Raw genomic sequence first — 13,456 nt, 5'->3', positions numbered from 1 at the left:
AGAAGTGTCATCTTGTGTGTTTTATTATCCTTGGTATTCTCCTGCTTACTTGTACTGTTCAGCTGTCTCAGTCTCAGGTGGGTATCTGCTTACTTGAGCCAAGTTAGACTCTGCCAAAGTGCTTTTCTCCAAAGATACTTTGACAAACAGAAAAATAGGAGATAGAGGGGAAAGCAGGAGGAAGCAGCAGGAAAGAAGAACAGGAAGGAGAGCATGTGCAGGTTGTCTGGAGTGCCTCTAGTGATTCTGTGTCCCAGCACTAAATCAGACAAGAGAGAGAGAGTGAGAGTGTGTATGAGAGAGAGAGGGAGGGAGAAAAGGAGGCAGGGAAGAATAAGGGGTCAGTTCAAGGATTGTCCTCGAAAGGAGAGGAACTACTTCTGTATGTGTGTGAGGAATGAGTGTGTGTGTTGTGTTTGCTTATGTTGATGTTTAAGGTCATTTTTTTCACCTTGTACACAGAGGACATAATAACAATCCACCGCCATGAGTCGGACCACCTTCTTTGAGGTAAGTCTAAATGTACAGTAGTAAGCTAAGTGCCGCAGAATGCATTTGAATTAACTAAAACTTTTACTTGCCACTTTCTGAGAATTTAAAGTTTTGGTTTGTTGTGTTTCACAAGGCCTCACTTGAGCAAGAGACTCACAAGCAGAATTTGGGAAATCCTCAAGACAGTTATTAATTATTAATAATTAGAATTTATAATTTCATTGTTTTAATGTTATTTTAATTTTGATTTTGTACTGTCAGGGAAACTCAGATATCCATCTTGGAGCATCATTTACTGTAAAAACAGGATGATGTTTTTGGGCAAGCATGCTAGTGACTATCTGTCAAGCTAATAAACTACCACATGCTTACACTCATTTCATCAGACATTAATGATAACACATGGAGGGATACTTTTAGAGTTAAAATCATTACTTTCAAAATAAATGTCAGTCAGATGTTCATCATCAGCGATCATTCTGCTCAGCAGTCATGTGATACGTTAGAAAGACAAAATTATGGCTTGCTGAGTTCCAAAAAGTTTAAAGTGTCAGCAGAGTTTATAAAAAAAATAACTTCTCATGATTTTTCTCTTGCCTTCAGTCTTGTCTCACAAGGCCCAATGAGTACTAATGCATAAGTAGACAAGTAATTTGCTGTAAGTGCAGCAGGCCCATGAACTCAAGCTAATTTAGAATATGCTCTGGGATGTGTGCCAAGCTCTCAGTAACTGTTACATAAAGGCTGCAAGCGAAATTAACAAATATTTAGATGGTTTATGAAAAACATATAGGTTTCTCAAGCCTGATCTCGTTTAGATGACAAAATTGAGAGTTACATAAGAAAATTTATTCCACTCTCATGTCTGCATGCTATGAAGCTACAGCTAGCAGCTGGTTAGCTTAGCATAAACACTGGAAATGGGGGAAACAGCCTGGTTCTGTCCAAAGCTAACAAAATCCTTCTACCAGCACCTCTAAAGCTCACTGATTAATATTTTATATATTGTTTGTATAATCCATACAAAAACCAAAGTGTAAAAATGGGAGGGTTGTGTGTCAGGCTATTTTTTGGCAAGGCACACTAACTTCCTGTTTTAGATGCTGGTAGGCAGATTTCACCTTCGGACAGAGCCGGGCTAGCTGTTTCCCTCTGTTTCTAGTCTGTGTGCAAAGCTAAGCTAACTGGCTGCTGGGTGTAGCTTCATATTAAATGGACAGAGTCGTAACGATTGTCTCATCTAACTCTTGGCAAGAAAGTGAATACATGTATTTCCTAAAATGTCGAACTATTCCTTCAACTATTGCCCTGCCTCAAGATTAGCCCTATCCTGGGACAGATAACAACTTTTGAAGACTCAGCAGCCATCTTTGCACTTGAAATCAGATTTTCACTCATGAAACTCTTGAAGTCAAAGTGCCGACTGTATTTCCTGATAGCTTTTGATGGAACACCACAGGAAATTCAGCCTCATTAGTTAGCACCTTAGCAATCTCATTTTAGCTGACTTAGCTGCTTTCACAACATGATGGCATCCTCTTCATCTTTCATTCATACTCAGGGGCGTGGCCAGCGAGTGGCATGAAATCTGATTGGCCACCCCATTAACCTAAACTATGATTTGCTGTATGCCCGATCAGTGGCCGGACCTTAGTTCGTATATTGTTGTTGTATTGTAGATTTGAAGTTTTGCACAATTTTGTCAATACAATATTTTGTCCACATGGGCTTATTTATTTTGATTTTTTTTTTTACTTTATGCTGTGACTGTATTTTTGAATGTGCATTGTTTTCTTTTGTATGTAGCCAACTTTTGATGGTACAATTTCTTTTTGAGGACTTAAAGAATAAAGTATGGATGCTTTATATGACATTTGTATGGTGCCACTCTGTTGTGTTGTGATTGGTGCGTGCATTTATCTTTTATATGTAATGCAAGGTAAGACTGTCAATTGGTAGCATGTAGAGTCAGCTGAGCGCATAGCTGATTACTTTCCTTGATTGAAAAAGAAATTCTGTCCAGTTTGAGTGAGGGTGAAAGCAAAAAGGACAATGGTATATGCTGGGCAGCCGTATGCAGCTAATCAGCTTCAATACTATCATGCTCAATGTTTGAAGAAATGATCCTGTGGTTCAAGATCAGCTATTACATTCATCAGCATTCACATTAAGAGGAGCTATTATGGTTAAGAGACTTCTTCAGTTGGCATCCATTACTTGGATTATTAAAGTAAGATATAGTGAAAAGAACAAACTGGATCACCTTTAAAACTCAGAGTTTTTAAAAAGAAAATACACTTTGCATATAAAGAAGTGTTCATATTCAAAGTGTTCATTTGAAAAAAAACACTCTAATTCCCCTCACATAGACAAAACCCTCACAAGCACACACACACATATTTTGTATGACCTGTGCTGTCAGCAGTGCCCTGTAGTCCCATGAGAGGACAGGGGCATCTGATAATCAGATTTACAAGGGCACAGCACAACCGAGTGCACACCATTTTACAACACACAGCCCTAATGACACCCTTGATGCTCTTCGTGAACACACAGATGCATCAACATGTGTCCCTAGAATGCAGTTGGGAAGGTTAGCAGATGGAAAGCAAAACAAACCCATCTCCCAGGATGCCCTTTCCTGAGACGTCAGCATTCCCTGTGCTCAAATCCTGCAAAGCATGAACAAACACTGCAAAGAGTGACAAGATGAAATACTGACAAGATGATTTTATATCTAGAATTGTGAAGTGTATTGCAGGGTATTTTTAGTGAAAATATAAAAGGTTTTGCTGGTTTAAAGAACTTTAGGAGAGTGTTTGTTTGTTTAAAAAAAGGGGAATGTAAACCCGATTACTTGTTTGAAGATGTAGTTGATTTCATGAAGGTGAAGGTGCTACTGGCACAAATCGAGCATAAATTAATGACTAGAATATTGTAAAATAAGTCTGGACACAAGATTAAATGACTTATCAAACTTGTGTTTTTTGCAATGCAAACAGCAGATGGTATATGTATAGCACTCTCTCTCTCTCTCCCATTCTCATTCTCTCTTTCTTGACTGTGCACTCAGCAAATCTTTATCCATTAGCGTTTTATTACACTGTCCAGTAAGGGAACCAATTTAGCCAGGACAGCTCTGCTGAGCAGCACAGTATGGAGTGCTTTCAGGGCAAAATGTGGGCTGCCACCCACCATCCTCCTTGCATATGCTGTACATCACCAATGACATGGTCTAATTAAGATGAAAAAGATGTGTGCAAGAGAGCAGCAGGACAACATGATTCCTTTTTGCCTACCAGACTCATCCAGTCTCATTATTCAGCTTGAGAATACTGTATTTGAGCAGGAAAAAACTGAACACACTTGGCCGTAGGGCCAATGAGAAGTTTTTTTGTTGAAGTGTTTCAAGCAGACATCAATGTTCTTTTCAATTGTCTAGATTTTATTCAAAGGTGCTGTGATTGGATTTTGATTTTTTTAAAATGAGACCATATTTCCTATAATCCCTATTGCTTGCGCTTACAAAAAGGATAAGAGCCAGGAACGGTCTAACGAACAAAATTGCTAGATCTTTAATGTATTATTAGTGTCAATATCATGAATGTTTTGTGTTTTAAAGGGGCTAACATATAGAGGCTGAACTGAAGAAGTGCTAGGTGGCTTACTGTATGAGAAAACTTGATTACAGAAATCCACAAAGGTGTATAGAAATATTCTGTGATAGAGATACACATGGAGTTGACTTCTTTTAAAATTCACCACCTATGATATACTTTCAGTCTTGTATTGGATAGGCACAATCTTTTCAGCTTATTCTGAAAGGGATGTGAAAGCAGGTCCAGCTTTTATTGCCTATGGATTTGTTGCTGAGGTGGCAGGTACAGGCCAAGTCCACAGACCATCAAATTTGCCACAATCTAAATTTCCAGTGAATGACTATGAGGCATGAATGAAAGGCTCTCTTAATCTCTTAAATGTGTGTGGAACTTATTACCTGGGTCTTGTGCTTTATAAAGGTGGTACATCTTGTGCTTTCTTCAGGTGAAGGTCCTGGATGCCAAGACCAAAGAGCAGCTCTGTTTTTTAGATAAGGTATGCTGACATATTGCCATGACTACAGTTTTATCCTTTTGTTTCCCTTTAGGTAGTCTTAAGGTTGGAAAAATCATCTTCTTCCACAGTCTGACTATATACAGTATATTCTGTATCAACTTGTTCCAACTCTTCATTAAGACTATATTATGTTTACACTGAGTCAAATATTCAAACCCAAGATTCCAGTTCCATTTTTTTTTGGCTGTACCATCCCACCAAATGGGCAATATTCTGCATCATTTTAGACACATTTCCCCAAAATTCATAAAAATTCAAATATAGACATATTTGGTATTGTCTGAATCTTTGCGATCTCCACTAGAATTTGAAATAAAGCTCTGTGGTTTTGAAAAATGTTTGGCTGCATAGCATGAGTTTTTAATAACTGTAAGCTTTAGGGGTTTTAACACAGGAAACACTGTCAACCTCTTCACTGATAATACATCAAGGTTACATACTTTGTGTTTGTATTCCGTTCAGGTGGAGCCCTACTCAACAATAGGAGACATCAAGAGCCTTTTTCACAAATCATGTGAGTGTTCATATGCAGTTTTTAAACCAATGAGATTGGTGAGTGATCATCTTGATTACTGGCTGTATAATATATCATGCAGTGTCTTGTATAGTACTCTGGTCCACGTGTATAAAACCTGCAGGGTTTTTAAATTTAGTTCATTCTCCAAGATGTCAATTTGAATTGATGTTATTTTTTGTAGCATTTATTGCACATTTACTGTAAATTAAAACTTGAATTCGTATGGTTCTTACATAGAAATGGGGATTAATAAACTCTGTATGCTACTGAGTGAATCATCTTACAGTACATCCTATCACACCACTTCCACAGAGAGATGTCGGGTTAAAAACAATTTCTTGTTTGCTCCCCTGAAGCCCACAGTGTCACCAGTGTGTGTCTGGTCAGAAATGTGACCAAATGTTTGCCAAGCCTGAGGCCATCAGCATCCATCAGAGCAGCAGAGCTCAACGTTATTCCATTGTGATCAATTATTATTGGGCCTGAGGCCAAATTTGTGTGTGCAATGCCAGCTCTGTCCAACCCTCTGTGTGTGTGTGTGTGTGTGTGTGTGTGTGTGTGTGTGTGTGTGTGTGTGTGTGTGTGTGTGTGTGTGTGTGTGTGTGTTTGATCTGCTCAGATCCTCACTGGTATCCAGCAAGACAGGCCCTGAAGCTTGATCCCAGTAAGTAGCCATGTTGTGATTATTTACTGCATGTGTATGCATTAGTGTCTCATGAACAATATTAAAGTTGCACTAGGCAATGTGGCTCCAAATTGCTGTGGGTGGTAACTATTTATTGTTTAATACTGTTTAAAACAAATACTGTGTGGCAATGTCAGTAAACTGCAGACAGCATTCTTATATTTACCATCCAGTCATCCAGTATCTGATGCTTTGTACAAAAAGAAAAAGGGAGGTGTTCAGCCGTGGAATGCGAGCTCATTCCTTACTATTTAGAGGACAGTTTATGTTTTGTCAGTAGGTTTTTACCTATCTCATCAGAAAAGGACAATCTGTTGTGTGGAAATATGATGCTGTTCTCTGTTACAGTCCCATGATGTAATTTAGGCTATAAATAAGTAGGTATGCATATTTAGCATCATGATTCCAAGATCTTGTCTTCAGGAATGAGTACATCAGAGGGACAGCTCATGTTAGATGTTTCAGAGATAAAGTCAGAGAGGCCAGATTGAGGTGGTTTGGACATGTTCAGAGGAGAGACTGTGAATATATTGGTAGAAGGATGCTGAGGTTGGAGCTGCCAGGCAGGAGGTCTAGAGGAAGACCAAAGAGGAGATTTATGGATGTAGTGAGAGAGGACATGAAGTTAATTGGTGTGAGTGAAGAGGATGCATAGGACAGGGTTAGATGGAGGCACATGATTCGCTGTGGCGACCCCTGAAAGGGAACAGCCGAAAGGAAAAGAAGAAGATTCCAGGATCTTGTGTATATTCTGTGGTGTGTTTAGCCATTATTTTTTTCCCTGCAAAATGCAGCTGTAAATGTAATGTGTAACTTGTTTCTAAGCAGCTGTAATCATCATTAGATGGGTAACCTGAAGTTAAAACAGGCATAAAGTTGTTTAAAGTTGTTTTGAACACAAATGGGCAAGGGGCAGTTAGCTATTGCTTTTGTTGTTTATAAAGTGCTCACTCTGTAAAAGCTGTGCTGTAATTAAACATCATTTAATGAGAAATATATATGTCCCTCCAGGCACCGCTGTTTAGTCATCTGACACTAATTTAGTTTGTGGTGTAACCTAAGTTGAGCCATGTTCAGCTAAGTACACTAGTGCAGCATCCCTCAAAGCCCATAATGTGAAGTGTCCAGCAAAGCTACTAAAATAACTGAAAAAAATTATGCAGTTGCAGTTACAATGGATCCAATGTGATCTCAGACCTAATGTTTCCACAAGGCTAATACTGATGGTATATTGCAAACCCTAAATGTGATCAATGGGTGAATTCACTGCCATTACACAGTGCGACCCAGAATGTTCAATAACATTTGCAATGGCCTTCACTCTGGAGGTGAATGAAAGACATAAAAAGCACCTCACATCTTTACAGAGCCACCATCACTGTGGAAACCATTCTTCCTTTATTTTCAACTTAAAAGGTAGACTGCTTAATGTGCATCCTTTTCCCATTCTTTTTAGCCTAAATTAAAACAGTAAAGGCAAAAACAGCACATAAAGTACATAAAGAAAGACCTACCATGAGATATGATTCTGCAGGGCTTTTGTTTTGAATGAATTATGCGTGCTATCTTGTTACTAAAAAGCACAGAGAGACTTTGGTTAAATGTTATGTGGGCCAGTTACCCCTGAGGATATTCTAAAAATGGCATCCAATTAGTACAACATATTATCTGTGGCTGTGCCCTCATGAGCTTTCAGGTAGAGAGAACGTGTGCTGGAAAACTGATCAGACATTCATCAAAAACGCTCTGAAACATCAGTTTAAGCCACAATGCTTTGCACATGACTGCTTGAATTTACATACTCATTAGGACGACTGTTATTGCAAAGTCTATCAATACTGTCATCTCTCAACTCTAGGAAGCTTGATAATCTAGAGACAATGTTTTCCACCGGATAGTAGAATTGTTTTATGGTACAATTTCAAATGAAGTTGAATTTGTGTACATAAAATATTTGCCTGGGGGCGGGTTTCTTCTTCTTCTTCTTCTTCTTCTTCTTCTTCTTTTTCAGAGGAAAAATCACTCAGAGACAATGAAATCTTACAGAATCTACCTGTTGGGACTACTGCCACCATGTACTTCAGAGATCTTGGTCCACAGTTAGGTTGGACTGTGGTAAAAAGAGCACACTCAAAGATTACTGATATACCAATACTGAGAAAGTTGAAAAAAATAAATCAGTCTGGCACTGCAAATTCATATATTTAATGTCGGCTGACATTAAATTGGGGCACTTTATTTTGGGAATGTCTGGCTGGATTCTTGTTTGTAATGACAAGACAAGGATATACAACAAAGGATTCAAAATTTGTTCAAGATATCTGTTTTTATTTCTGTTTTTGCCTACCTACTTTCACTCATAACTATGCACACACACACACATTTTTTGTTGTTGTTTGTTTGCAAAAATATAATATAAAATAGTAGAGTACAGAGCCCGGGTGGTGTCATGAAGAAAAAAAAAAGATAATTAAGAGCACAAATTACTCTGGGCTCTGCATTCGAGATATAGTACATAGTGTTAACTTTTTCTGTTCTTTTGTTAACAGGTGTTTCTGGCAGAGTGCATTGGGCCCCTTCTCACCTACCTCCTCTTCTATTTTCGAGTACCATACATTTACCCACACAGATATTCCTTTACCTCCAGTCCCCATCCTGTTGTCACGTAAGAGGAAAAAAGAAACTTCAACTATAGCGCAGGTTATGGCAGGCTATGGGTTTTAACCTGCAAGCATGAAGCAAGTTCACAGACATTAGTTTGATTCCTTTTCTAGAAAAGTAACTAAAGTTATAACTAAGTTTAAAGTAATAGTTCCATGTTTTGGAAAATATGCATATTGACTTTCTTGTGACTTAGATGAGAAGGTTGATACCTCTCTCATGTATGTGTGGAAAATATAAAGTTTTTGCCAGCAGCCGGTTAGCTTAGCTTTAGCTTAGCACAAAGACTGGAAACAAGGGTAAAGAGCTAGCCTGGCTATGAAACAAATAGTATGGCACACGACCCCCATAAAACCACAACGTGTTGTTTTCACACTTCAATTTTTGTACGGATTAAACAAACAAGATATAACATGTTAATCAGTGAGCTACCCTTGTATCCAGTCTTTATGCTAAGCTAACAGGCTGCTGGCTCTGGCTTCATAGGGTACAGACATGAGAATGGAAGAAATCTTCTCATCTAACTCTCAGTAAGAAAGGGAATAAGCATACCTCCCATAATGTTGCACTACTCTTTAATAATTAATGAGTGTTTATTAACGTCTGTCATTGACTTTTTTTTACTGCCATTTAATGCTTCACTACATATGAAAATACATCTATTACGGAGTAAAAGTCAGTCTCTGTAAATTTAAATCAGACTCTCATGTCAGTGTACCATCTACACAGACATGAAATGATATAACTGCTGTTGAATAAAATCTATATTTTATGCTGCTGTGACAGGATGGTTTGGACAGTCTCTTTCATGATCGGCTTATCGATCCACATTCTCTCCCTTAGGGGTTGTCATTTTATTGCAGTACCTCAAGGAAATTTTCAAACCCTACAAATAGGGGATTTAACTAATGGCATCCGTTTTTGTTTGTTTGTTTTAAAATCTTTTACAGATCATAACTCCTCAGTCATTTACAGTATACAATTCTTCTTGATATTGTGTTTTATTGCTGCAGTGACCCACAGGGATGATTTCAATTATATCTTTTCTCATCTCAAATTTCAAATCTGCTGCAAATATAGTGTGATGAAGTTGCATACTACAACAAGAATGTAAGCAACTCAGTTAAATGTACATATTTGTACTTCTGACCTCATGCCTCCTCTCTGTCTCTCAGACAAGCCTGTGCCTGTCATACCTTCCACTATGTGAAGAGGTTGATAGAGACTATCTTTGTGCATCGTTTCTCCCATGGGACCATGCCTCTCAGGACAATAGTCAGGGTGAGGACATGACTACCCTTGAAAAGAAGAGCCTCTGATAATATGCTCACCTCTTTTACAATATCTGGCCTCTTTTTCCCTGTCTCATGCCAGCTGTGGTACGGATTTTAGCCTAAGGACTACTTCTGATACAGAATGCTGCTTACAGTCTCAGAGCACAGTGTCTTGATGAGGAGAGGTGTTATTATAGATCTTCCAATGTGTGTGTTTTAGTAGTTCAAAAATAGAAATTGAATCAAAGTGCATTTCAATTTTAATTGACCGGTTCATTGTACATCATGCAAAAAAAAATCTTTTTCACATATTCATACATCTGGTTTGTTTCCTTTCTCAGAATTGTGCCTATTACTGGGGTTTCTCAGCTTGGTTGGCCTACTATATCAACCACCCTCTCTATACACCTCCATGTGAGTCAGCCCACACACACACACACAGACACACACAGTTTTGTTTTTCTCTGTTTTCTGCAGCTTATCAACACCAGCCTGTCTCTCTTCACAGCATATGGAGAACTACAAGTCAACTATGCATTATTCATGTTTGTGGTACGCAAACTGGTATTCACTCAGGCCAACATAAATTCTGTGTACATGTATGTATTACAGTAAAGTGTGAAATGCTTATTTCTGCTCCAGATGTGTGAACTGGGCAACTTCTCCATTCACTTGACTCTTAATAATCTCAGAGGGGATGGTGAGTTGTTGAGCTTTATTCTGTTTACTTCCATAGTACTTAAAGGAGGAAGTGAAGACATTTTCCGATCCATTGTTTGTGTGAAATCATACAGTAAAACCATCTAAAACCATTCACTTTTCCCCCTTTCATCATTTGCATAGCACTCCATGCTAACACTATTTTGGCTGATCCACCATGGAAACATGGGTGACATGGGTGTCTACAGTATATTTTCATAATTAAGAGAACTGCTACATAAAATAAAATTTAAATGTTTTTGTTTTCACAAAACCGTTTTTATCAGGATCCAGGGGCAGAAGGTTTCCTATGCCAACTAAAAACCCCTTCACATGGCTATTTTTCTTTGTATCCTGTCCAAATTACACTTATGAGGTAAGAGAAAGCATTTGTAGTAATTTATCAAGACAATGAATATCGCCTATGCTTGTGTATATAACTCTCTGTCTGCCTGTATATTTGACACATACTGTAGGTTGGAGCTTGGGTGGGCTTTTCCATCATGACCCAGTGTCTGCCAGGTATGTACAGGACATTATGTTTTGTTGACATAAATCCACTTTCTTCACCAATAACAATAACTGCACCAAAATGTGTATGTTCTAATATTTGTATGTTTTTTGTTTCAGTGACATTGTATACATTATTGGGGTTCATTCAGATGACCATCTGGGCCAAAGGGAAGCACAGAGCCTACAGCAGGGAGTTCAAGGACTATCCCAGCTTCCGGATGGCCATTATCCCTCTGATTCTCTGATAGTGATCGAAATATGAAGTATTGTAGCATTTAAGGGGTGTATATTCACTTATTGTCACTAAGTAAGGAAGTTTGTTGCTGCTGAGTCCAGCACTATGCAAGTTTTTTATATCAATGAATAAACTGAAAGGAGTGAGAATGGGAGCAATAATATTATGGCAATATACTGGAGCATTTAAAAATAGTTTGTAACATTTGAATTGTCTGTTCAGTTTCAACAATGGATATCAGTTTCTTCCTAGGAGCCTAGGAGTATGATTTGGCATTGTGATATGAAGTTAATAATGAGATTAGATAAATCTTCATTGCTGTCATATTCTCTATGCTGTGTTAACATTGGTTACTCATAATCATTGGATTTTTGCGTATTTGGCTCCTTCAGGACTTGACTAGAAGTTGAAAAATGGCACGTTTACATTTTTAGCAACCCTTGTTCAAACTAGTGAGTAGTTCTCACTGCAAGCTGGCTTATTAGCCCACAGGTTGTGTTACTTCTTTTCAATGATGAATGCTTACAGCACTAATAAAGTTTTCAGTTTAAGTGAAAGAAATCAAACATGCTCTAGCTCATAATAAAGTGCCTGTGGAAGCAAATTAACATAATAAAATTGAAAATGTCATGGCATCCATTTGAGAGTGCAACATCACTTTTAAACTCTCAGGAGGAATGCCAATAAAGCAGACATTTAATCATGCTAATATTAAGCTTCTCCACTGTATCTCTCAGATTGTTTTCTTCAGAGAAATGAAAACTGTACTGTAGAAGTGTAACTTCTGGCATTATCACTGACTATTGGGCAGTCAGTGATAACTGCTCTGGTTCTCTAGCCCTTACTGTCTAATCTCAGGTTCTATTAAACTGTTGAATGGGAATGTGAGTAATCTCAAGCAATAGCAATTTTAGTGTAAAACAAATCAAACAGGATGTCTGAAAAAAAAGGTCCACATATCTTAAGGAAAAATGTAACTTTATTTGACATAATGCTCTTTTCAGAAACATCAATTTGTGACATTGTGTTAACTTCCTCTAATGACAGTTTACCAGAGTCGCACACATACATGATAAAGCGCACAGATTGAACAAGACATGGTGGCATCAAAATATCACATGACATAGAAATTAATTTCATAGCAGCAAGAGGATTTTGTAAAAATGATTAGCTGTATTGCACTAGCAGATTTTTTTAGCAGATTTCCAAACAGAATTGTGATGCTTCAATTAAAGCTGCATCAATAAAGTGCTAAGACTATGCTTCTCTGAGTGCTTATTTCACATATCTAAAGAAGGCAAAAAAAATGATTATCTTGCTTGGCATCTGAGGCAAAAAATACACAGGACCTATGCTTTCCACAATCCACATCAAGCTCCCATTACAACCTGATATTGAACATTTTTGACATATCATCAATCAGTCATGGTCCTTGTCATAAATCTAAAGCTCAGTTTCATTTAGTTTGCAAGGCCTACAAGGTGAGCAGAACGTGGAACATATCAGCAGGCACATAAATGCTCCACACTTTCCAAATTCAAAGCCCACTAACCCTGTTTACTGGAAAAGCAAAGTAGAGCATGTGTAGTATTGCCACATGTCAAATCATCAGTCAAACATGACATATGTCATGTCCCATTTAAGGGGCTGCCTCCTTCACAGACTGTATTTCAAGACCTAACACATAATTGATCCGCAAGGACAAGACCATTCCAAAGGCTCCTCCAAATGCAGATGAAATATACAGACTTCCTTTGCTCAAATTTGGAACCACAACTTGTCTCTACCGGACTAGGGGCGGGACTTCATGATGACACTATAGCGAATCTTCTGTTTTATTTGACGAGGAGGTTTAAGTTCTGCCAACTAGCTTTCAGTCATCCGAAGCACACGCACATCCATAGGCCGCAGTCTTTGAACACAGCGGCCACAGAAATGGAAGCCAAGGACTGTCTTCCAGTTGAGCTCATTGAGGTAAGTTCACTTCCTCAAAGACTTGATGGGTATGGTGTCAATATATCGCTGTGCCCCAGCAGCTTTTGGATGCAACACAATACTGTCATCCTCTCTTGACTGTTGCTTGGCGAAATTCACAAAAACCTACAGGGACATAGAAACATTACGATCAACCTATTGTCCTCTGAGCCAAAATGGCTGCCCTGACCTTCAAAGAAGTGATACTCAATGGCAGAGGACATGAGAGAATGAAAAATAATGTAACAAGATTTGTTTGAACCGTCAGGTGGACATATGAAATATAATGA

General features: G+C 38.3%; 2 protein-coding genes across 5 annotated transcripts in view; one reads left to right on the top strand and one right to left on the bottom strand.

Moving 5' to 3' along the window:
• Window positions 1-346: 346 nt before the first annotated feature.
• Window positions 347-12,454, top strand: tecrl2a (trans-2,3-enoyl-CoA reductase-like 2a). Of its 3 annotated transcripts, none has more exons than XM_044176357.1 (13): window positions 347-510; window positions 4,537-4,587; window positions 5,071-5,122; window positions 5,745-5,789; window positions 7,822-7,910; window positions 8,360-8,475; window positions 9,647-9,752; window positions 10,087-10,159; window positions 10,254-10,297; window positions 10,388-10,445; window positions 10,732-10,820; window positions 10,921-10,966; window positions 11,075-12,454. In XM_044176357.1, the coding sequence occupies exons 1-13, from the start codon at window positions 487-489 to the stop codon at window positions 11,200-11,202; spliced, it is 921 nt and encodes a 306-aa protein (XP_044032292.1). In that variant the 5' UTR covers window positions 347-486; the 3' UTR covers window positions 11,203-12,454. The 3 variants fall into 3 exon arrangements, with proteins under 3 accessions (XP_044032292.1, XP_044032291.1, XP_044032293.1); XM_044176356.1 differs by having other exon boundaries at window positions 7,822-7,925; XM_044176358.1 differs by lacking the exon at window positions 4,537-4,587 and having other exon boundaries at window positions 7,822-7,925.
• The window catches only part of abca4a (ATP-binding cassette, sub-family A (ABC1), member 4a), a 36,681-nt gene continuing 35,378 nt past the window's right edge, over window positions 12,154-13,456 (bottom strand). For both annotated transcript variants that reach the window (XM_044176350.1, XM_044176351.1), the window contains one exon: window positions 12,154-13,292. In XM_044176350.1, coding sequence (XP_044032285.1) covers window positions 13,173-13,292 — 120 coding nt within the window. In that variant the 3' untranslated portion in view covers window positions 12,154-13,172. The remainder of the gene's footprint in view (window positions 13,293-13,456) is intronic.

Source organism: Siniperca chuatsi, linkage group LG19 (assembly GCF_020085105.1).
Source record: "Siniperca chuatsi isolate FFG_IHB_CAS linkage group LG19, ASM2008510v1, whole genome shotgun sequence".
In the NCBI taxonomy this organism is placed as follows: Eukaryota; Metazoa; Chordata; class Actinopteri; order Centrarchiformes; family Sinipercidae; genus Siniperca; species Siniperca chuatsi.
The sequence above is the reverse complement of the archived record's forward strand: the minus strand, read 5'-3'. Positions and strand labels throughout refer to the sequence as shown.